The following is a 24,745-nucleotide window of genomic DNA, read 5'->3' on the forward strand; positions in this document are numbered from 1 at the left end:
CAGAGGGAAAATATTGGCTATTTCCAAGTGCAGTTAGGTGGTGTGACAGGCTCCATTTCTGGCAACATAGCTACTTATGTTTCTCCTGTTTCCTTTACATTTAGGTGAGGAAAGTTTAGGGGAAATTCTTCTTTTAATTTTATTGAAGTATAGTTGATTTACAATGTTGTGTTAATTTCTGCTGTACAGCAAAGGACTGAGTTATAGATACATATATATATATATATATGTTCTTTTTCATATTCTTTTCCATTACGGTTTATCACAGGATATCGAATATAGTTCCCTGTGCTATACAGTAGGACCTTGTTGTTTATCCATCCTATATATTAGGGGAAATGTTTTAATGGCTGTGGGGGAAGGAGTTTCAGTGTATATCTCCAGATGTTTCTTTACTTCAAGCCAGCAATGCCATTAGAATTCCTTTAATGACTCATTTGGGAAAAAGACAAAATTCTCCAGTTACCTACTTTGATTTGAATGAATTGTATTAAATGAAATGCTATATTATCTTGACCAACATTATTTATATAGTATTCCCTGAAAGTCTGATTTTAATTTCTTAGTGGTGCTAAGTTGTCTAACATTGAAAATTGAATATTAAAAAAATATTGTCAAACACGACTGGTACTGATTTAGTGCTTCTGTATTTATTAGTGGTCTTTGTACATTTTATTTTAATTTGTTGACATTTGCCACTTTGTGCTGATGCTGACTCAGTATAACAGTACATGATTTATTCAGGTTCTCCTTTGTTTTAGAAATTGTGCTAGGTACTTTTTATTTTTACCCTTTTTTAAAATTGTGAACTATTTCAAATATAGAAAAGTATAGAGAATAATATAGCATACCCGCATAAACACAGATTCAGGCAAGAAAAATGTTAAGTAGTTAATATATCAATTAATGATAATACATAATAATTATTGTTATAAATAATAATACATAATAGTAATCAATGTTAACACTCTGCAACATTGGTTCATGTTTTTTAAAAGAAACCATATAGTATACGCTAGATACTTCATATACATTATGTCATTTAATTCTCACAAAAACCCTTCAAGCTTAGACGTATTATTCCCATTTTACAGATGAGGAATTGAAGCTAAATAACATGTCCAAAGACATAGTGAAATAATAGTGTTATATAACTGGGATTCAGTGCTAGGCCTTTCCTACTCCAAAACTTGTGTTATATAAATACACTGTCATTTTTGTGGATTAAAATCTAGGAAAAGCAGAGGTTACTTTCCTTTTTTTCTTCCTCTTGTATTCAATTGATCCATCTCACTTTTCTGAAGCCTATTGCTAATCTTAACCTTTTCTTTAACTATTTTTGACAGTTGTCCATAGGGCCCAGTCATTTAAACCATTCACTACACTAAAGCAGTGATTCTCAAACACGGACAGTTCTCCCGCCTCACTAACCCTCACTGGACGTTTGGCAGTGTCTGGAGGCGTTTTTGATTTTTCACACCTGGGGTCGGGGGAGTGCTAGTGCCATCTAGGATGCTGGGCGTGCTGCTGAACATGCTATCCGTAATGCCCAGGACAGTCCCCACCACAGAGCTTATTGGGTGGAAAATGTAATAGCGCTTACTGTGAGAAACTACATCTCAGATCACACTGCTGCTGCCTTTTGTTGTACCTTTTAAAACATATCTAGCTCTTCACTTAAATTTTTTTTTATTGGAGCATAATTGCTCTACAATGTTGTGTTAGTTTCTGCTGTACAACGAAGTGAATCAGCTATGTGTATACATATATCCCCTCCCTTTTGGACCTCCCTCCCACTCCTGCACCTATCTGGGTCATCACAGAGCACCGAGCTGAGAGGGGGAGAAAGTAGCAAGGCCTTGTGCTAACTTTTGTTTGGTTCTCATTTGAACTTCTCAACAACCCTGTAAGTTAACTATTCCATTTCACAGGTCACATATTTTGTTAGTAAATCCAGGATCCAAATCCAGAGCCATCTAACAGAATCCATTCCTAATCTCTGCACCATACTGTCTCATTTTTTTCCACTCCTACGTATGATAAGAAGTCTATAATGATAATACCTTTCTTTTTATTGATTTATCTTAGCACAGGGTGTATAGGTTTAGAATTTGTTAGAGAGCTCCCAGAGTTACAGGAATTAGAAGAGCTTTTCCATAAAATTGGGAAGGAAGATAATATTTTATGCATTGCCCTGGAACATAGCCGCACGTGTTTTATCCTGTTCTTTATGCCAAAGGGCAATAGGAGAGGCTTCTGTAAATGATCACTCAGATTATACTTGAGTATTTGTGACTTTCAACAAGTGAAAAGAGAATAAAGTGTTGCCTAAAAATTTTCTAGAACATTTAACATTTTAATGGCCAAATTTTAAAATATCTGATTAATTTTTTTCTAATTTAATATGTGATTTAATATGTGATATGTAGCAAATTTGGAAAATGTAAGAAAATATGAAAGAGTAAACAAGTTAAAGATACCTGTAATTTCAGTATCCAGAAGTAGTCCTTTAATATTTTAATTTCTTTTTAAAATATATTTTAGAAAATGGGGAACATATTGTATATACACTTGTATGTGTTTTTATCATTTACATTTTTTGAGCATTTCCTGGTGTCATTCAAAGTTTCTTTTAATGAAAAATACAGATATTTGGCTTAATATTTTCTGAAACTCTTCATATGGTCAGTGTGTAGTATGGGAATCTTGAAAATTGGAATCAAACCCCTGAACTGTAATGCCAGTTTCACCATTTACTCACAGTGTCATTTTGGGCAAGCGATTTAGCCTCTGAATTTCAGTGTTCCCGTCTGTAAAATGGGGATAATGACACATTCTTTACAGGATTGTAGGAACGATGAGATAAGAACTCGTGTGAAAACACCTAGTACAGAGTATGGTACAGAATAGGTAATGAGTGTCAGTTTCATCTCTACCAGGTGTGGTATTTGTGGTCTTTTTCTAGATAATATGAATCATATGAAATTATCATTTAAAACAGATGACTTGGCTCTGGCTAAATTAATTTAAAATACTTTTAGTATCATAATTTTATTTTTTCAAATTTATTCTATGCTTACTTTAGTTTTGTTTCCAGGACAGCTTTAGGCTATTTTAGAAGTAATAAATTACCAAATAAATGAGAAAGCAAATAAGAAAAAAAGAGTACATATTAAGGAATCATATGGCTAGGTCTGTGACTCATGTAGGATATTTAAAATTTCCTAAACATATGGATATCTCTCTTTTTGTAATCTTTAGAAAAGAGGTAGAATAAATTTTACCATCTCAGTATTTTTTCTTCTCTATTGAGTTGGTTTTCTTCAGTTTAGGGCCCTTTTTTCTTGTCCCATCTCATTTGTATAAATATTACTCATTCATGCGTTATGTAACAACTGTCAAGATTTCCTACCCGAGATTTAAGAAATAAAATTCCCTGAAGGTTTGGGCCTCACTGAGGTTGTCATGGAAACACTGTCAGCATCCAGGAAATGCAGAAGGGCTTTAGAGCTCTTGAGAGAGTGGGCTCACTCAAAAGAGATTGCATCACAAAGTTATATTCGATGTTTATAATGCTATATTCTTGATTTTGTAAAGTTCGTTATCAAAAACTTCCTTTCGTATATATGTGGCATTTATGATATTTCATATTTCGTTTGCTTTTTACTTGGATATTTCTTGTCGATGTATGTAACAAATAATGAATGAAAGTAAATGTGTTTGTTCCACACTTTCAAAAAGGTGATAATACATCTTATTGTTATTTTTTTAGTTTGTCAAATTTGCAAATATTGAAGAAGACACACCTTCCTATCATAGACGTTATGATTTTTTTGTATCTCGCTTCAGTGCCATGTGTCACTCCTGTGACAGTGATCCAGAAACACGAACAGAGTATGTATTGTTTTATGGTTTATAGTCTTGGAGTTATTTATTGATGAATATTGTATTTATATATTACATAATGATCACCAAAGGAGATGGGAAAACATATGCTTTATTCCTGAAGTACAACTTTTCATTGCTGTTAGAAGAACTGACTAAAGCAGCAAAATTGAGAGTGGTTTCCTAACTCAGTCAGAATAAAATGCAAAGTCTTTACTGTAACCCAGAATGCCCTTTAATGCTCACCATACCCCAGTGTTGGATCCTGTCATTTCTTCTTCCTTTCACTCTGCTCTAGTACATGGGTCTCCTCGCTTGCTTGAATACATGAGGCACACTTCTCCCCAGGGCCTTTGGACTTCACAGTGGTCTCTCGGCCTTACCTCACTTTGTTCAGATTTCTGCTCAAATGTCGTCTTATCGTGAGAATCCTCCCTCAGCCACCTTTTATTTATTAATATCAACCCTTCCATCCCACTCCCAGTTAAGCTTTGTCTTCTCATATCTTGTTGTCTGTTTTCTCTCCTCTATGGAAGATGAACTGCAGGAGGGCAAGGGTTTTGTTTTGAGGACTGCTGTATCACTAGTACTTTGAATATTGCTGAGCACGTTGCCGGCTCTCAGTAAGCACTTTTTGAATGAATACATACATAAATTGAATGAATGAATGACTGTATGTTACGGGATCATTGTCTGACTGAGGTTGTCATGACAACTGATTTGGGCATTTTTAAACATTTCTTCTAGATACGTCCTGGTAGTAATCTAGAATCAAATACTTATCTGCAAACACAATCGATAGATTGACATGTATATGAAAGTTAAAAATTAAATTCAAAATGACCCTGGTAAATGTAGTTTGAGCTTTACCATAATACACCTAAAAAGAAAGAAACTAACCCAAATTCAGAGTGTTGTCATGGGCAGTCGATTGTCAAGATTTAGCATGTTTTGTGATTTTTACTTTTCTTTTAAAATAAAGGAATATACAGAAATGTAACTAGTTAGCTTTAAGTATGCAAGCTACAGTGTTGCTTTACACGAACAAAAACGTGTAAAAGTTACTTAACTTGGAGAAAGAAAGCTGAGGGGTAATTTAATAGTTTTCAGATATAAGATTTATTTCTGTCTGAGATGCTGTTAGTATAATTTTTCCTTGGTATACTATAGGCCGTTTAGGATCCTGATGTTATTCCTTTATTACGAGTGTAAAGCCTTATAGAAGAATAGGGATAACTATAACTATCTTATAATAATAAATTTCCTGTTTCTCCCAATCACTGCTAAAGTCTCTTTTTCTCCCTAAAGGATATTCAAAAAATGTTTTATAAAACTGTTCCCTGTTCTCAGAAGCTGGTATTAACTTGTTAATGGGGCAAAAAGGTATAAAAATTAGCTAAATAAAATGGCAGGTTGGGCTTCCCTGGTGGTGCAGTGGTTGAGAATCTGCCTGCCAATGCAGGGGACACGGGTTCGAGCCCTGGTCTGGGAAGATCCCACATGCCGCGGAGCAACTGGGCCCGTGAGCCACAATTACTGAGCCTGCGCGTCTGGAGCCTGTGCTCCGCAATAACAGAGGCCGCGATAGTGAGAGGCCCGCGCACTGCGATGAAGAGTGGCCCCCACTTGCCACAACTAGAGAAAGCCCTTGCACAGAAACGAAGACCCAACACAGCCATTAAAAAAAAAAAAAAAAAAAAAAAAAAAATTCAAATTCTCCAGAGAATTCCCCTCTCAATTGCTGTATTAGTTAGGGTAACACTAGCTGCAAAAACAAACAAACCCAAAAAATAATAAAACAGCTCAAACACAATAGAATTAAAAAAAAAAAAAGGCAGGTTTTTTTCAAAGTTGTAACAATTTCGTTTTCTTTTAAAATACAGAAAATAATCCAGAAGATAGGGGTTTCTAAACCTGTTTCTTTGTTTAGTTTGTTCACATAGGCATTTCCCAATTTTTGGTTGAGGTGGTGAATTTCACATATAAACCAATGTAAGTGAAAAGTGTTTATGATATTATAAACATGAAAGGATGCATTTTAAAAATTCAAAAATTTTACATAGTATCTGATTTTTAGGTTTTAGTGCCCCCTAGTGAAAAATCTTGTCTTTTGAACATGTATTTTCGTAACATTTTTCAATTTACAAAAAAGAAACTTGAAATTTTCTGTACACAAATGAAAGGTGGTACTTTGTCTTAATTCTTTATTATATAATATTTGATATTCCAAAATAACACTTCATTTGAATCACTGTGAAACAAATGAGTAAACTAAAATGCTTTAAGATACTTAGAGGGCTTGATTTTTTTTCTGCTTCATTTTTAGTAAAAACCCTCTTTGGGTTTTCTTCAGGACTATTTATATTCCTTCTTAGGTTCTAACTTAGATAATTATTATAAATCCCTCTATTTTTAGCAATACACTGTCAAATAAAACTTAGGGGGCATGGCCAGTAGGAAACGGGGCAGATAACTGTTAAGATTTTCTTAAAATATTTGACTTGCAAATACTACCTTTGTAGTAATGTTAGGCTTGCCCACTTGTGATCGCTGCAGAAGAGATTTTCAAGACTTTCTTTTTGCTGTAGAAAGCAGCATAAATAAGACACAGCTTTGTAAGAGGCAAAATTTGTCTCCTAGTTCACTTTCTCACCTGTTCAGTGTCATGTTACCGCCGTATCCCATGCTCCACCTGCTACTACTGAATGCCTGCATTACTTCCCAATGGGTTTCTAAGCAGTATCACCCCCTTCCCCACAGCTTCCATTCTCTAACCCTATTTGCAGCTTTTGGAAAAAGTGCTGGGTAAGCTGAGTAAACTTCTAATGGTGACTATTTCAGGTAGTAACAAAAAAGGAGGGTAAATAACAATCAAATTTGGCCAGAATGAAGGTGTTTTGGGGCAGAGGGGCTACCGTGTTAGCTCTGCTCGCGAGATTGTTCTTACCCAGATTTTATATACTGTTTTCTAACTACTTTTCTCATCCTTGAACTGAATAGATTTTATTTTTAAAGAAGAATGAGGAAGAGCTTGAAGAAGTTGAGGGCTGTGAATTGGGAAGGGAGGATAGGGCAGCATTCTCTCACAGTATGGATAAATTTTAAGTCCCATATGTACACAGTAATGTATACACAATGGGACACACGGATGTATATGTGTATATGTATACGGCTCAGGTTATCGGCACTCCATTTTGATGGTTCTCCTTTGTCATACCTTTTAAGGAACCAGCCTCATCTTCCATCTAGGTGGACTAAGGGAGGTGAGAGGTTCTCAGGGAGAAACAGTGAATGAAAAGTCTGCGGACGCATTAAGGGTGTTCAGGAACAGTGAAATAAATCCTGTTCTCACTCAGCTGCTGAGACTTCTAGGCAAGAAGTGGGAGAGAATCTGGTCCACTTTGGTTTGAATTATCATCATCCTCTTAGGAAAACCTAATTCTTTTTTTTTCATTTTTTAAAAAATTTTACTGAAGTATAGTTGATTTACAATGTTGTGTTAATTTCTACTGTGCAGCCAAGTGATTCAGTTATACATATACATACATTCTTTTTCATATTCCTTTCCATCATGGTTTATCACAGGATATTGAATATAGTTCCCTGTGCGGTACAGTAGCACATTGTTTATCCATTCTATATATAATAGTTTGCATCTGTTAATCCCAAACTCCCAATCCATCCCTCCCCACCCCGCTTGGCAACCACAAGTCTGTTCTCTGTATCTGTGAGTCTGTTTCTGTTTTGTAGATAAGTTCATTTGTGTCGTGTTTTAGATTCCACATGTAAGTGATATCATATGGTATTTGTCTTTCTCTTTCTGACTTAGTTCACTTAGTATGGTAATCTCTAAGTCCGTCCATGTTGCTGCAAATGCTATTATTTCATTCTTTTTAATGGCTGAGTAGTATTCCATGGTATGTATATACCACATCTTCTTTATCCATTCGTCTGTCAATGGACATTTAGGCTGTTTCCATGTCTTGGCTATTGTAAATAGTGCTGCATTGAACATTAGGGTGCATATATCTTTTCAAATTATAGTCTTCTCCAGACACATGCCCAGAAGTGGAATTGCTGGATTATATGGCAGCTCTATTTTTAGTTTTTTGAGGAGCTTCTATACTGTTTCCCATAGTGGCTGCACCAATTTACATTCCCACCAACAGTGTAGGAGGGTTCTCTTTTCTCCCCTCCCTCTCCACCATTTGTTATTTGTAGACTTTTTAATGATGGCCATTCTGACCGGTGTGAGGTGGTTCCTCATTGTAGTTTTGATTTGCATCTCTCTAATAATTAGCAATGATGAGCATCTTTTCATGTGCCTGTTGGCCATCTGTATGTCTTCTTTGGAGAAATGTCTATTTAGGTCTTCTGCCCATTTTTTGATTGGGTTGTTTTTTCATTATTGAGTTGTATGAGCTGTTCGAATATTTTGGAAATTAAGCCCTTGTTAGTTGCATCATTTGCAGATATTTTCTCCCAGTCCGTAGGTTGTCTTTTTGTTTTGTTTATGGTTTCCTTTGCTGTGCAAAAGCTTATAAGTTTGATTAGGTCCCATTTATTTATTTTTGGTTTTGTTTCTATTGCCTTGGGAGAGTGACCTAAGAAAACATTGGTACAGTTTATGTCAAAGAATGTAGGAGAACCTAATTCCTTTGATTAAATTATTTTTTATTGAAAACTGATACAGACTAAATATGTCTACTTTAAATGCTGATTGTAAAAAGATGGTATTAAAAGTAAGCCTCGGGCTTCCCTGGTGGCACAGTGGTTAAGAATCCGCCTGCCAATGCAGGGGACACGGGTTTGAGCCCTGGTCCGGGAAGATCCCACATGCTGCGGAGCAGCTAAGCCCGTGCGCCACAACTACTGAAGCCCACGCACCTAGGGCATGTGCTCCACAACAAGAGAAGCCACCGCAATGAGAAGCCCTCGCACTGCAACAAAGAGTAGCCCCCACTCGCCACAACTAGAGAAAGCCCACATGTAGCAACGAAGACCCAACGCAGCCAAAAATAAATAAATAAATAAATTTATTTATTAAAAAAAAAAAGTAAGCCTCTTTTGGAACTGCCATATCTCTGTCCATCTTAGATTTTTGAGATTTTTATTTCTTAGACTTATTGTATGTTATTTTTATTGTCTTGAGATAACTATTTATTTGACATCCATTCTCTTAGCTAAGTAAGCAGACTTGTTTAAATAGCTTTTTTTCATGACTCAGTTTTTTTTCTTTTTTACAGAATCCGAATTGCTGGAATCAGAGGTATTCAAGGTGTGGTTCGCAAAACAGTTAATGATGAACTTCGGGCTACCATTTGGGAACCCCAGCATATGGATAAAATTGTTCCATCCCTGCTGTTTAACATGCAAAAGATAGAAGAGGTTGACAGGTATTGAATAAAGATGTTAGGGCTGGGGCTGTGTTACTTTAATACGTGTGTATGTGTGCTCGCTTGCTAGGGTAAGAACGTTTGTCTTTAGTATTGTGTGTATAGTAGTCTCATAAACTTGAGCAAGTTTAAATATGTATCCTTTCTGAAAAAATGTCAGCTTCAGTCGTCAAATTAGACTGAGCAGACAGATTCTGACTCAGACACTTAAGCTTTTATTTCTTTCAGAATAAATTTTCACTTTACTTTCTGCTTATTATTGGGCATCCACATTGCTATTTGAATTAATACTACTTAAAGCTGCAAGTGTAAGAAACAGAGATTATAAACTGAACTTCTGTTATTCTTTAGAGATCCAGCATGCTTTTTCATAGGGAGTTAGTACTAATCAAAGTAATAATAATAATAGCAGCTACTATTCACTGTATATATATTTTTCAACAGAAATAAAAACTAGACTAGACTATTCATGTCTTATTTATTCTTCTAAGATATTTTGGCATGAAATATTGTTTTGGGGTATATGCTGATTTCTCCCCCACCCACCCACCCCAGTAACCTGTTGAACTTAGAATTCTGTACTTTATTCTCTTTTTCCAAATGCCATAAGCATGCTTTCCTCCCAAATTTCTGTTGCCTTGCACAGAGGTACTATGCAACCAAGTTTTAGAACCAGTATTCTCCAGTTTGGCTTATTATGCTGATCTCCCTGATTATTGCAGTTTAAAGAGGGAAATCCAAATCAAATTTAAAAGATATTTAATTCTGTAGTTCTAAAATTTTAACTTAATTTGTAATTTTGATGATTGTGTGTGCAATATCAAAATAAAAGTGGTCTAGAAGTGAAAAGGTGAAACTGGGAACTCTGCAAGCACTTATATGTTTATCAAAATTTATGGCAATTACAGCAAGTATTTTTGCTAGATTCCTTAGATGTGATTGTCCCCAGCTTTGGAAACCTAAAATGTGAAACGATATATTTTAACACCTTCTGTATTTTTCCTGTTCTTGGCAATGTAGCTGAGGTTAGTTTTTCTGTCTAAAATATTTATTCTTCTAAAGGTACCTGGCTAGTTGAGAATTGACTCCCCATAATTATGGCTCTTGAGGTACAGGATTAGCATAAATAGGATACAGGAATGCTGATACCATTGGTTGCCAAATTTTAAGAAGTTGTGTTTTCTCATGGTTTTATCCCAATGCTACAGATACATGCTTTTTTGAAATTATTATTGCACATGAATACATTAGTCTAAAATAAGGTTTTAAAATATGAACAAATAGTGTCTATTGAAGACATCTACTTATACAAATGTTCTAATTAGCTTTCAATTTTTGCTCACTTACAGTTAAACTGGGTGATCTTTGGGCACCTTGTTCTTACTAGGATTTTGCTATAAATGTAGCGAAGTTGTAGGAAGTTAACAAAATAGCAACTACTGAGTATTTTGCCTTTAGAAAAGATATTCTATTAGTTAGAAACAAGTTATACAAGTGAATTTAGCTCTCCAATTTTGAAAGATTATGTGGTTAGCTTCAAGGTGTTGAGTTCATGAAGTAGAATTAAGCTCTAAAGTTATTTTGGGATAAAAAGAAAATGTCATTCTAATATTTCCGAGAAGTAAAAATCTGTTCTGTTTAACTGTCAGAACTAGTGTCAGAATCCTCGCATTCATTTTTTTGTCTTTATTTTTCAGTCGCATAGGCCCTCCTCCTTCTCCTTCAGCAGCTGACAAAGAGGAGAATCCCGCCGTTCTGGCTGAAAACTGCTTCAGAGAACTGCTGGGCCGAGCAACTTTTGGGAATATGAATAATGCTGTGAGACCAGTTTTTGCGTAAGTAGTTGGTGTTTTCCTGGTTACTTGTGACTGTGCTATATTCATTCTGTTTTAATTTACTTACAGAGGACAAATACTCTTACCTGTGTGAGTGAGTTATTAATAGAGCCAGTGTAGCAACGTGGGAAGGGTACAGGATTGAGTCAGACAACATCCCTTTGAGCACTTGTTCAACCACTTCACTAGATTTTCCCCCTTAAGTAGGAAATACAGTCATGTGCATCATTTCACTAGAGTTTTTATTCACACCTTGAAATGTATATATCCAGTAAAATATTAAAACAAACGAATGTCCAAGTATGATGGATCTTGTTTTATTAACTTCTGGTCAGTTCCTCATATTCCCTGGCTTCTACTGGCTTTCTTTTTGCCGTGGCTGGACTGCCTTAGGTCGCATTCTCTTCTCTGAGTAAATTGTATCTTATACCGAGTGACTGAGCAGAGCAGGAATATTAAATATCTTGTTGGTACTTATATGCTGCCTTCCAAGCAGAATACATTTGTGAGCTTTGAGTTTCTCGACATAGACATTATCTCTCAAGCCTTGTAAAGCCTCTGAGTTCTAACTCAATTGTCAGGTGATAGATTTATATAACATTCTGTGTAATTTCTGGACATTTTTGCTAGTCTTTCTTTCGTTAATCATTTGCCTTGTCCTTTCCCCTTCCTGACTATAATAATGTCTTTATAGCATATATAAAGTAGTCGAAATGTAATATCCAGAATTCTTTATTTAGGGCAGATATTTGGGTTCGAAGTTGAGCTTTAGTTACAAGAATCTATAAACCTCAAAATTAAGCATCAGAGAATCATTATAGTGTTTTCAAAAGGATTCCCCCCACCCCACCCCCGACTGCTGCCACCACCAAAAATTTGAGATTTACCGTTTAAAGACTCTGTGGGCTTATGAAAATGCTACTAAGAACTAATCAAATTATGTCAAATATAACTAAAGGCAGATTTATTTTTTCCAGACATGCTGATTTAATATCAGAATTCCAGTTTTTATCTTAATCCTCTTGTTAACCGAGAGGTAATCTATAAGGCCTTAAAAATCTAGAGAGCTAGTCTAAAAGAAAGAAAATACTGAATTAACTATACTTGATTACTTGAGTAACTTGGAAGTGGGCCATATTCTTTTCTATGTAGAACTTAGTGGACTTACCTCCTGATCATGTGTTAATTAATCTAATTAAATGTTAATTAAATAGTTAATTATATATTAGCTATTTAGTTAATTAGTTGATTAAATATTAAATGCCCTCTGCAAGTAAGGTACCAGGTATTTTGGGGGAATATATACATGAATAAAACTGTCCTAGTCCTTAAAAACTTGATTGATAATTGACATTCATAGTGGCTTTTTACCTTGTGTGTTCTGTGAATTTTAATTTTGAGCTCATATTCATTGTAACTTTATTTGTGAGACTTCTTTGAGGCTTGCATTAATGGTGTGTACTCCAGAAGAGGCTTTATTTTGCTTCTGCTGAAGGCATGGATGCAGTGTTGTCCAGGCACCGCTTTGAACTACATTCTTATCTTCAGTTTTTTTGAGCCACATAGATACTTGTGAATTCTGTCAGCCAAGGCGAGAGCCTGGGTGCTAGGTGTATGGTTGAATTCTTCAGAGAGACTTTCATTTTCGTGATTCTTCTCAGAGCCAAGACCAATGCAGACAAGCTTCTTGACAGTCTTCTACAACATAGAACATTCCCCCAGATTCACTGAAGGTGTCGTCTTTTACGGCTTGAATTGATGCATGTATTTCTGATCTGATAGCCACCTTTCCTGGGTGGACCCTAAACTTTGTCTCCAGTCTCCTGTGTATACAACCCTTTAAACCACTGGCTATCAGCTACCAGAGATCTGAAGATGTGCCTAAGACAACTGCTGGCTTCAGTGTATACTTACCTCTCCAGATTCTCACCTTCCTGTGGAGTCTGGACTGAGGGACTTTTCTTTCTTGCCAGCTCATGTTGGTATTGAAAAATCATATATATATGTATATGTATGTATATGTGTGTGTATATATATATATATTCTAGTCTTTTATTGTTACTGTTTTATGAAAGGATCTGGCAGTTTTTCTGGAAATGGAAACATTGACTTTCTCTTAGATAATATTCTTTTGATTGGTAGGCTTTGCATATTGTTGAGGGTTCTAGAGGAGAAAGTGTAATAAAAATAAGGAATTCTTAAAGTACTTTTCTTACTGTTAATTTACAGGCATTTAGATCATCACAGACTATGGGATCCCAATGAATTTGCAGTTCACTGCTTTAAAATTATAATGTATTCCATTCAGGTAAGGATTGGTTAACTGTTATTTTTATATATAAGTAATTTTAGTTCTGTGTCGATAAGCATGTCCTCAGACAGAGATAGAGAACAATGTAGGAGATAAGACGTGTTCTTAATTTAGTTCTTTGTCTCATTTATTTTTATTTACCGCTTATATTCTTATTTGCCAAGATGAGAAAATATCTAATTAAAAAGAACTAAATGATTTTATGATGACAATCTTTATTGTGCATTTATTAAATACATTATTGAGCATTTATATTTTATGATAAACTGGTATTAGAATTGATATTTATTACAGCATCATATAGCTGATACATTTATTGGATATTTACTGTGCAATAGTGTAGTTTTTATAGATTGAGGCACTTGATGAGGCACTCTCATCTACTGCAGAGGACAGCCTTGGTTTTCCTCAAACCTTGAACAGACCCAATTAGCTCTTAATTCAAGTGGGATTTTAGGTCTTTATTTTTTAACACTATCTACATTTTTAATGCCCTAAAAAGTCATCATTAATTTAAAGGAGATAAGGTAGTAAGAAGCAGTACAGCTTTTAGTATAGGTCATACCAGGATTTGCATCCTAGATGTGCTGTTTACTAGTTGCATAGAACTTGGGCAAATTATTTAGCCCCTCTGAGCTTCAATTTCCTCATTTCTGAAAAGGAAATTTTAATGAATTCATTGAATGGTTCATTTTTATATTAAAATAGAAGGTACCATTTATCAAGTGCTGGCTATACCTCTGAATATGCTAATAACCTTATGTATATGCTTTATCTCATTAATCCTCCTTATTTTATGAAGTAGATATTGTTATTATCCCCATTTTACAGATCAGAAAACTGACCTTTAGAGAGGTCAGACACCTCACTCAAGGGTACACAGGTAGAACGTAAGGATTCAAATTCCGGTCATTCTGTTCTAGAACTTTTGGTCTAAATTAAACATTAAGTTTAGGTTACTATAGCATGCCTACCATAATGTAGGTTTTCAATGCATGGTAGTTATTATAAAGCTGGTTTGGATGTGGAAGGATAATTTAAAAAAATTTTTCCCTGTTTTATTGAGATTATAATTGACATATAACATTATATAAGATTAAGGCATACAACATTGCAAAATGATTACCGTAATAAGTTTTCTCAAGATCCATCACCTCACATAGTTACACATTTTTTTTCCCCTTTGATGAGAACTTTTAAGATCTTTTAATTTAATTTTAGTTTAGTAGGTGAGAAGTTGATCTGGCAATCTGTGGACATAATTAAGGCTGTTCCCCTGGTCTTCAGTAGCCTTGTATTTCTTCATTTGCCCTCCTCATTCAGATTTAGTTACTAGATGAAATTGTTTTTTACAAAAAGTAAAGTAAATTACTAAGTTGAAGAAACTGAAGGAATCAATAAGTATTTGTTGATTAAATTTCTGAGAAATGACTTCTGGTCCAGAGCATTGCTTTAGAAGGAGCTTTAAGTGCACCATATGTTTTTTGAAGTCCATTAATCAAAAATTACATGGTAGTACCCACCAGAATGGGAGTTTCTGTTTAATAAGACTATCCTGATACAATCAAAACTTCTGATAGATTTGATTGTTTTAATTGCCATTTACTATAAAATTGATATAGGAATCATTCTTAGGTAATATTTCAACCTCTGTCCATAAAACATTAAACTAGCTGGCCCTAATCAGGAAATTTCATCAGGTACACGTTGTTAAGACTTCAATTTTGGTAGTGGCTCTTGATTAGATGAGAGTTTTAACTGTTTAGCATTGTTAAATGTCCATGATAAGAAATAGTATGTATCTGGTTGGGTAAGAGAGAAGTACTATAAATGTCATAATCTGTCTTATTTTTTAACAACATTTTGTCCTATTATCAAGTTATAAGAGTGTATAAATATTCTTTGTGGAATTACAGAGAAGTACAAAGAGAGTAAAAATTTCTCATAAATCTCCCTCTCAGAGATGACCAGTGTTAATATGTAGGCACATATAATTCTAGTCTTATATACTAAAAAACAGAATTTTATTTAACGTAGTATTTTATAACTTGCTTTTTTTCACTCAGGATATCGTAAATATTTTCCGGTATCCCTATTTATTCTTAAAAAGAATGGTTTCTAGGGCTTCCCTGGTGGCGCAGTGGTTGAGAATCTGCCTGCCAATGCAGGGGACACGGGTTAGAGCCCTAGTCTGGGAAGATCCCACATGCCATGGAGCAACTGGGCCCGTGAGCCACAATTACTGAGCCTGTGCGTCTGGAGCCTGTGCTCCGCAACAAGAGAGGCCGTGACAGTGAGAGGCCCGCGCACCGCTGTGAAGAGTGGCCCCCGCTCGCCACAACTAGAGAAAGCCCTCACACAGAAACGAAGACCCAACAGAGCCATAAATAAATAAATTAAAAAAAAAAAAAAAGAATGGTTTCTAATGGCTACCTGTTGTTCCATTAAATGTCACATGGTTTATCATTCTTATGAATTCTGCCAGGATGCATGTAATTGTTCATATACTTTTACACTATTTTGTTCTTTTAGGCTCAGTATTCTCACCATGTGATCCAGGAGATTCTAGGACACCTTGATGCTCGTAAAAAAGATTCTCCACGAGTTCGAGCAGGTATTATTCAGGTTCTGTTAGAGGCCGTTGCCATTGCTGCAAAAGGTTCCATAGGTGAGTGCCAGCACCCCCCCCCAAAAAAAATTCATTAATCATTTTCAGAATGTTTTTTTTTTCAGTAGGAATAGCAATGTGTGGAAAACTCGTTGAAAATATTTGCAATGTTTTTAAATGTGCTCTAATTTCTCTTGAAATGTTAGGTTCACATGACTGTTGTCAGACTTCCCTAGTGTACAGTTAAACATTTCCCTCCAAATCATTCTCTTCTTCCCTTCATCCTTTTTTCCAGTAAAGATTTTTGAATACCAGTTATATGCTAAACATTGGGAGGGTACAGATACAAGAAAGTTATGGTTTACTTGGAGTTAGATGACTTTACCTAATAACTGTAATACAAGGCAGAATTTGATCACATATCATAAGAAAACCAGGGTCCAGAGAAGGGAGGGAAAATGGATCAGCAGGAGGGAAGTATTACGTAGCCCGTTTGACTACGACGTGTGGTGGTAGTGTGGGGGAAGCCCGAGAAGAGGCTTCAAGTTCCAGTCGTGGCCAGGTCACGGGTGTCATTCTACAGTGGACTGACACTAGTTAGAGATTTACTGTGCTCTTCATCAGAGGCGTGTTACAGGGCAGTTCATCTGGCTGCAGAGCGTAGGGCACATTGGAAGTCGCAGGTGGTTGTCACCATTGGAGGCACAGAGAAAGAACTTGACCTTGATGGCAGCAGTAGGAATGGGAACGTAAAGCCAGCAGGATCTGATAAGTGACTGACTAGAGAGAGGGGTAACAAGGAGACGGGACAGGTCAGACATCATGCTTTTTCACTCACATGTGATCAGAAGAATGGAAGGGTCCCTAATAAAATTACTGAAGTTAGGAGGAAAATCTAGTTATGGTTTCTTTGCTTCAAAATGAAAGTGGAACTATATATTAGCTGCTGAAGTATTCTAATATTCACTCAGTGTCAAATGAGAGTGGGCATTTTGGATATGGACTTGTCATTACTCATAACTTATCTCAAAGAGATGGAAGCAGGTTATTTAATTGAAGAGTTAACTTGAAATATGAAGTGAAACACAGATGATGCATTGACTGAATCGTCTCACCTGCCAATATCTATTATGTGTGAGGTTGCTATGTTTTAGGTTCTGTACATTCAAAGAAGCATTTGAACGTGGCTGTCTGTCCTGGAGAAAGTTGGAATCTAGAGTAGGAGGCAGAAATAAAAACACTGATTAAAGTATAGCGTGATAGATGCAGTGCCAGAAACACAGGCAGAGTATTTATAGTACTAAAAACAGAGAGCATATTTAGTTTACCTGAATGTGGTAAATTAGCTAGTTTCTGTCTAATAATTGAGGCAAAATTCTTTCTTCTTCAGCCTCAAAAGATGCCAAACAAATTTCTTAGGCCACAGTGAGCTATGTTATAGTTCTGTGGATTCTGACCCAACAGTCAGTTTATCCCAATACTGTACACATTATTCTGAGTAGACAAGATTAGATAGATGGAAAGTTTTTGGTAATCTTTATATGAATATATACATTTTGTGTGGTTTGTACCAAGGATTCAAACAGTGAGTTGCTCAGAGATGCCCAGTAAATGTTTGTTGGAATAGCTAGGAGACTTTCTTATTTAGGTATTTCTCATTTACTTTTTTAATGTGCTAGTTAGTTCATAAATTATGAAGTATTTCCAAGTACTTAGAAAATATGCAGAAATCTCTGCTGAGAAATACGAGGATTGGTTTTGAGTGTACGTTGCCGGAAAAATGTATCTGCTCACATCAGGGTTCATTTGCAGGACCCACAGTGCTGGAAGTCTTTAACACCCTATTGAAGCATCTGCGTCTCAGTGTTGAATTTGAAGCAAATGATTTACAGGGAGGATCTATAAGCAGTGCCAACTTAAGCACAAGTTCCAAAGACAGTGATGAGAAGATTGTGCAGAATGCTATCATCCAAACAATAGGTGAGTACATTTCACTTTTCAAATTGTTCTGGAAAACAGTGATTCAGAAAGCCCTCACAGAAGGTACTTGTCTCTTACGGGACATTAGTCAAAGGTGAATGATAGCTTAGACTTTTTAAAAAACTTTCTGTTTGGAAAATAAACAAATATAAGACTACGACAAAGAACACTGTATATACCCTTCACCCAGATTCATCTATTAATATTTTATGTCATTTACTTTATCATTTCCTTTCTCTCTCTGTCTGCCTTTCTCCATCCCTTTCTCCGTTTCTCTGTGTGTGTATGTATATGTGTGTATATATAGATATACACACATAAGCACATATATAAATATATACATATAGAGAGACATAGATACATACATATACACATCTACATTTTTTTCCTAACCACTGGATGGTAAGTGCATGGGTCTTGACTACAGATTATTTTTCCAAAGAATAAACCAGAGTACTCTTACATAACCAGAGAACAGTTACCAAATCAGTAAATTTAACTTTGATACAGTACTTTAGTCAAACTTTCATATTTCAGTTTTGTCATTTGACCTGATAATGTCCTTTATAGCATGTTTCTCCTTAGGTCCAGGATCCAGTCTAGGATCATTTAGTTGCATTTAGTTGTGATGTTTCTTTGGTTCCTTTAGTTTGGAACATTTCTCTTTTATGATATGGGCATTTTTTAAGACTATAGGTCCCCCTGACCCCTCACTTAAAAAAAAAATATCCTCACGTGGGTTTGTCTGCTCTTTCCTCATGGTTAAATTCAGGTTATGGGTTCCTGGCTGTATACTACGTAAGTGATAGTGTTCTTCTCAGATTATCACATTCGGAGGTACACAGTGTACACCTGCTTCTCGCTGGTGATGTTAGTTTTGATCACGCAAAGTATTGTTCTATTTCTCTGCTGCGCAGTTTCCATTTTTCCCCTTGCAAATAATAAGCAGTCTCTGAGAAGATACTTTTAGGCCGTGCAGATATTCTGCTCTCCATCCAAACCACCCCCTAGATGTAGCAACCATTCAAAATTCTTACCTGAACCAGTCTTTACCATGATGGTTACAAAATGATGGTTATCAACTTGGCACTCTCACTTGGCACTCAGTGTTCATTGTAAGCAAGAGCCCCTTTTTATCCCTACTTATGTATGTAGGAATACATGTGTTTATCTATTTAAATACAGTGGTATGAGCTCATGGATTTATATTTTTATCTTCATAATTTATTCTGTACTTTTTAAATTATTATTATTATTTCGGCGGTCAAACTGTCCCAGATTTGGCCAGTGGAGCCCCTATTTTCTGTATCTTTGTAATATCCCCCCACATTTCTTTTAAGCACAGCCTTAGGTTCATTTTATACTTCCTGCCCCAATCCTAGAATCAGTCATTTCTCTAAGGAGCTGTGGTTCCTTTTAGTGGGGAGAGGCACTAGAGACCAGGATCTGGGTACTGATACTTAGGCTTTAATATCATATGCTTCCCCCTCCCCTCACACACACAAAGGGTAAAAGGGTAAAGAGCTTACTTAAAAAAAAAAAAAAAAAAAAGAAAGCCATGGGGAATTTTTTGGGAAATTAAATGATCAGACTGTATATAAATACAAATTAAAGCAGTCAAACTCTTCCTACTTTAACCCTCCTCTTCCAATATTTTCTTTAGAGTATCCAGATCATATTTTAATGTAACTGTATGATTTCTAGGATAATTTCCAAATTGAGTTGTATTCTTGGGGTTTAGTACCTAATTTCTAGTGGTTACTAATAGTTTCTACTAATAATAGAGTCATATAAATTTATTCTGGAGCTCAGTTTATGCCTTTCATTTGAGTAATATCCTACCTATGGGCCACCTGTTTATAATAGTCCTTTGGAATATTTAATACAGAGTTTTCCTTTGTTTATTTCTAAAGCTTTATGGATATGCATACATGCATCACGCATCCACATTCAGCACCTTTTTATTGAACATATTGAACTTACACCAGGCCGTATGCTTGGGCTTCTTGATGCACGTGACTCCTACCTTGTGGATGCCTTTGGTTGATCTGCCTGGGGTAGTACCTCTGTTTCACCTAATCACAATCTCATCATGTGCATAGAAATTGTCCTCATTAGGGCAAAGGCCCAGAGTGTCTGTGATATTTTAAGATGGTATATCAAATCAGCTAGTCTTGTTTTCAGAGAATTAATTTAAATTGCTTTAGTGACTTCTAGTTAATTCAGTGTTACTGTTTTACTCTAGAGTATTTAATTTATTGTTTCTCAAGTATGTTGTTATAAAATGTATATACCACAGACAAGCAATATTTCTGTGACATAACACATTCAGAATAACGTGAAAATTAAAACATGAGAGAAAAACAGTGCAGTGTGGCACAGTGAATAAGACTTTTATTTAAGTCACACTTCTGCTTTCCTCAATATTTTCTTTCAGAAATTCTCAGTATTCTTTATTTATCAGATCACGTGAATATTGGTGGGACACAGAACAGGGCTGCTGTAGCTTTTGCACTTGAAGATAGGAGGCCGTTGGCCAAGCTCTTTTAAAAAAATGCTCTCCTCTTTGGGGGAGGCTTATTAGCACTTCTATTCAGCAGTTCAAATACAAACAATGGGAATAGAGAATGAGTTAACTTTCTGGCTGTCCTCACAGTTGACTTGTTGGAAAATTTCTGCCTTTGTGGTTAATGACCAACTTGCTTGGAACAGAAAATCAGTGTCCAGTTTTGTACAGTGATTAGGAACATACCTAATTGGGTTCTTGGAAAGTTGAAAATACCTTATAGAGAGGAAGCAGAGAGTAATAATAACATACATAGGCTTTGGAGATGAATAGATCTCACCTCAGGTCTTAATGTTAGCTGTGTAATTTCTTGTGTGAATTCCTAACCTCTCTTATCCTAATTTCCACAAGAGGAAACTGACACAAATAATAGTACCTGGATTTATAAGGTACTACTATTTGTTGCTGTAAGGATAGAAATACAAAGTAGCTTCTTACCCCCATAAATCTGTGCTCAAGTGTTAGGTAGAATAATATACTTTATGCTGATTGAATAATGTTAAGATCATGAGATTTTTGATTGCTAGAGTATGTTATCTTTAAAGAGAAATGAGTTTTACCCCTAGATCTAATCAAAATGATAAATAGAACAATTTGAATTTATAGAAAGATATTATTAACTCCAGTAATACAGGCTGAAGAGTTAAGTTGAAAAACTAATTTACTCTTAAAGAAATATTAAAAATGTAGGTTTCTGTAATGATTATGTTGCATTTTAAGAAATGATCAAAAATAGCCAGGTTTTAATACCTGTTCTGATCTGTCAAAGAAACAACAGGGTTAAAAGTTTGAGTAAGTGAATTAAGTGTCCTAAGTCTTCTGTGACCAGGAAGTAAACTCTCCAAAGCTATAACAGATAAATTCAAAATATGCACAATACCCAAGAGTTCCTTGAGAAAAATGACAAATAAGTAAATTAGTTGAATTATGTATATTGAATTAATATTGAATTAACCCACAGTGTTAGACTGTAAACCTGGCTCATTATAATGACATTCTAGAACATTTCAACAATCCTGGGGAAGCCAAAGTAGTGGCTTAATTATTGACTTTCTTACTAGAACAGGAATTTAGGCTTACAAAATGGGAACAAGGGTTTCATCAGAAATACTACCAAAAGTTTTTTTTTCCTTTTTCTAAAACTCCAGTCAATTCAAATTGATGATTTGCCACTGTTAACTGTATGCAAAAGACTTTCAAACATTTATCTTAATCTAAGTATTAGTCCATTAAACACATCTTATAATGTACATCATTAAATGATTTTCACCAAAGAAATTATAATATCTTTAGACTTACATGTAGCTCAAAGACATTATTTTACCACATATTGAAAGCTGTGGTTAAAAATATATTATGATTTTTTATTATATGGAAAAATAAACTTTTCCATTTGCAAAATTTATCTTAAATTTATCTTAATATTTTTATAGGATTTTTTGGAAGTAACCTACCAGATTATCAGAGGTCAGAAATCATGATGTTCATTATGGGGAAAGTACCCGTCTTTGGAACATCCACCCATACTTTGGATATCAGTCAACTAGGGTATGTGTATGTAGTTGTTTTGCGTTCTCAAACTGTAAAGTTGAACTTAATCTTGTATTAAATTTTATCTTAAATCTATAAACTGTTTTGTCTTTTTACTCAGTAATAAAAGTCCTGTGGTGTTGTTATGGCACTAGATTGCTAAGCAGTTGAATCAACATTGCATGCTTGGGTGGGAGGAATTGGGAGACTGGGGTTGACACATACACATTATTGATACTGTGTATAAAATAGGCAACTGATGGGAACATACTGTATAGCACAGGGAACTCTGCCTAATGCCCTGTGGTAACCTCAATGGGAGGGAAGTCCAGAAGGGAGGGGAGATCTGTATGTGCATGGCTGGTTCATTTTGTTGTGTAGTGGAGGCCAACACAACATTGTAAAGCAACCACACTCCAATAAAAATTAAAAAACATTGCATGCTTTTAGAATCAGTTTTCAGTATATCATAAATTCTCAAATTTTCTTATATTGGCTAGGTGGAAGGTCTATTCAGCCTGGGCATTTTCTATATATGTAGACTATTTAGGGTAAAGTTTCAAGTTTGTCACTGTGGAAGGAATGTTGACTTATTTCTAGAATTCTAGAACTGAAAGTTATTTTAAAGATCATATGTCTTGGCCCCCTCCCCTCATTTTATAGATTTGCTTTGATTTTACAACATGCTAAAGCTTTAGTTTGTAAATATGTTTGTGTGTTGCTAATTTAATAAGGAAATGATAGTCTTATTTGACTTATATTTATTTGGCCATTAATTAGAGAACCCTTTCTTCATTTGTTAATTCTTTTTTGAAGAACTATTTATATAAGAATTATTTAGGCACATTCTTACCTGCTTATTAGTATATGTTAAATAGATGTTATATTTGTCAATTATATTTGCAATAGATCTATTCTCCAATTTATAGTATCTTTTAATTGAGGTTGTTTTGTTGTGTATTCATACAACTGACTTTTCATGTCATTACGTGCAGAGGTCTGTTTGCTTTGAGAGCCAATAGCTTTTTAATTTTTTTTGTTCAAATTTAATTTTTTTTTAACATAACCCTTTAATTCATGTGAAATTTACTTTAGAGTATAAAGTGAGCCTTGACTTTAGCTAGTATGAAAATAAAATCTATATAGCTAATATGAATAGAGTTTTTAAATCAATAAATAATAATGTAAGGAAATGAAGTTAATTACTATTAATAAGATAATACCACTATTTTGTATATTTTAGGGATTTGGGAACCAGGCGGATTCAGATAATGTTGCTGAGATCTTTACTTATGGTAAGGAATTTAAGACAGGTGAAGAACACACTTAACCCTAAATTATTAAAGAGGTTAAAAGAATAGCTTCACATTATCGGTTTCTTTTTCTTGTATTATAAGATAGTATTTACAGTAAGTTTTTTTTCTGTGGTTTATATACTTGAATATTATGCTTTTCATTCTTTAAAATTTTACTTTTATTGTTTATTCCTCACTTCTCCTGTCGTCTTATTTGATCTTCCTAATGATGAAACATACCGAGGGCAGGAAGCATTGCTATTTTATAGATGAAGATGCCTGGGCCCAGCTAGAGCCAGATTTGTCAGTCCTTTCCTATGTGATCTTTGCTTTTTTATTTGGATCTTGTTTAAGAGCTCCTTGCCTACTCTGATGATATAAACACATTTGTTTATATCTTCTTACAAAAGGTTTAAAATTCAGCTTTCCACATGTAGAACTTTGATCTGAGGTTTATTTTTGTATGTGGTATAAGATATGGATATATTTTTAATTTTTCTAGGTGGGTAGTAATTGTCCCACCAATTTCTGCTCACTTATAAAATCACTTTTATCCTATAATGAGTGCCCAAATGTAAATGTTAGATGTTCTATATATGCTAGTAATCCTGAATATAAATAGAGATTACCCACATGAAATTTCATTTGGTCCTAAGCCTTTTTATTAAATAAATTCCCTGAATAAATAACCTTGTCTCTAATCCTAATTGTACTACATAGTCAACTGAATGAATTTCTATGTGGTATGGTTAAACTATTTAATAGCATTAAAGTATATGCTAATTAAAAGCTCCAACTTTAGACATAGGGATACACTCAGAAATGTCACATCAAATAAAGAATAAAGTACAGCTTTCCAAAATGAAAATGCTTTCCTATTAACCTAAATTGCTTAATTTAAAATAAAAGAATTATTTGCCATTTTAAAATTTTCAGGTCTTACCTGTGTTATTTGCTGCCTAGTCTCCTTATATCCATTTAGGACTGACTACCTGTTCCATATATTCTTAGTCTCTCTGAGCTTCAGTTTTCTTTTACAAAATGGGGGTACACTAATGCCTAGCCTCATAGGAATACGGTAACAGTGAAGTTAATACACATATAGTGTTTAGATTCATGCCTGGCATATGGTAAATGTGTGCTATTATTAATTTTATTAACTCTATGAATGATGTTTTTGTAAATTCAGTAAAATCCTCATCATCTCACAAATTTCCTTTTAGTTTTTCCTTCAAGCTTGTGTCCATACTTGCTGTTTTCTCTAAGCTTATGGTTCTTATAAAACAGCTTGAGAGTTTTACCAAAGAAGGACTCATGGCAAAGGTTTTTTTGTTTGTTT

General features: G+C 34.9%; 1 protein-coding gene and 1 long non-coding RNA gene across 4 annotated transcripts in view; one reads left to right on the forward strand and one right to left on the reverse strand.

The window, feature by feature from the left end:
* Positions 1–24,745, forward strand: part of EFR3A (EFR3 homolog A) — a 96,107-nt gene that overhangs the window by 40,116 nt on the left and 31,246 nt on the right. For all 3 annotated transcript variants that reach the window (XM_082434078.1, XM_082434077.1, XM_082434079.1), the window contains 8 exons: positions 3,773–3,894; positions 9,132–9,281; positions 10,979–11,116; positions 13,346–13,424; positions 15,960–16,095; positions 17,848–18,015; positions 22,015–22,129; positions 23,355–23,406. In XM_082434078.1, the coding sequence (XP_082290204.1) occupies positions 3,773–3,894; positions 9,132–9,281; positions 10,979–11,116; positions 13,346–13,424; positions 15,960–16,095; positions 17,848–18,015; positions 22,015–22,129; positions 23,355–23,406 (960 nt within the window). The remainder of the gene's footprint in view (positions 1–3,772; positions 3,895–9,131; positions 9,282–10,978; positions 11,117–13,345; positions 13,425–15,959; positions 16,096–17,847; positions 18,016–22,014; positions 22,130–23,354; positions 23,407–24,745) is intronic.
* On the reverse strand, positions 13,346–15,951 carry LOC309647125. Its single transcript, XR_014255827.1, has 2 exons — positions 15,861–15,951; positions 13,346–15,556 (listed from the first exon to the last, which is right to left on the reverse strand). It is a non-coding gene; the product is annotated as an uncharacterized lncRNA (long non-coding RNA).

This window comes from Balaenoptera physalus (genome assembly GCF_965194825.1).
Source record: "Balaenoptera physalus genome assembly, chromosome: 17".
In the NCBI taxonomy this organism is placed as follows: Eukaryota; Metazoa; Chordata; class Mammalia; order Artiodactyla; family Balaenopteridae; genus Balaenoptera; species Balaenoptera physalus.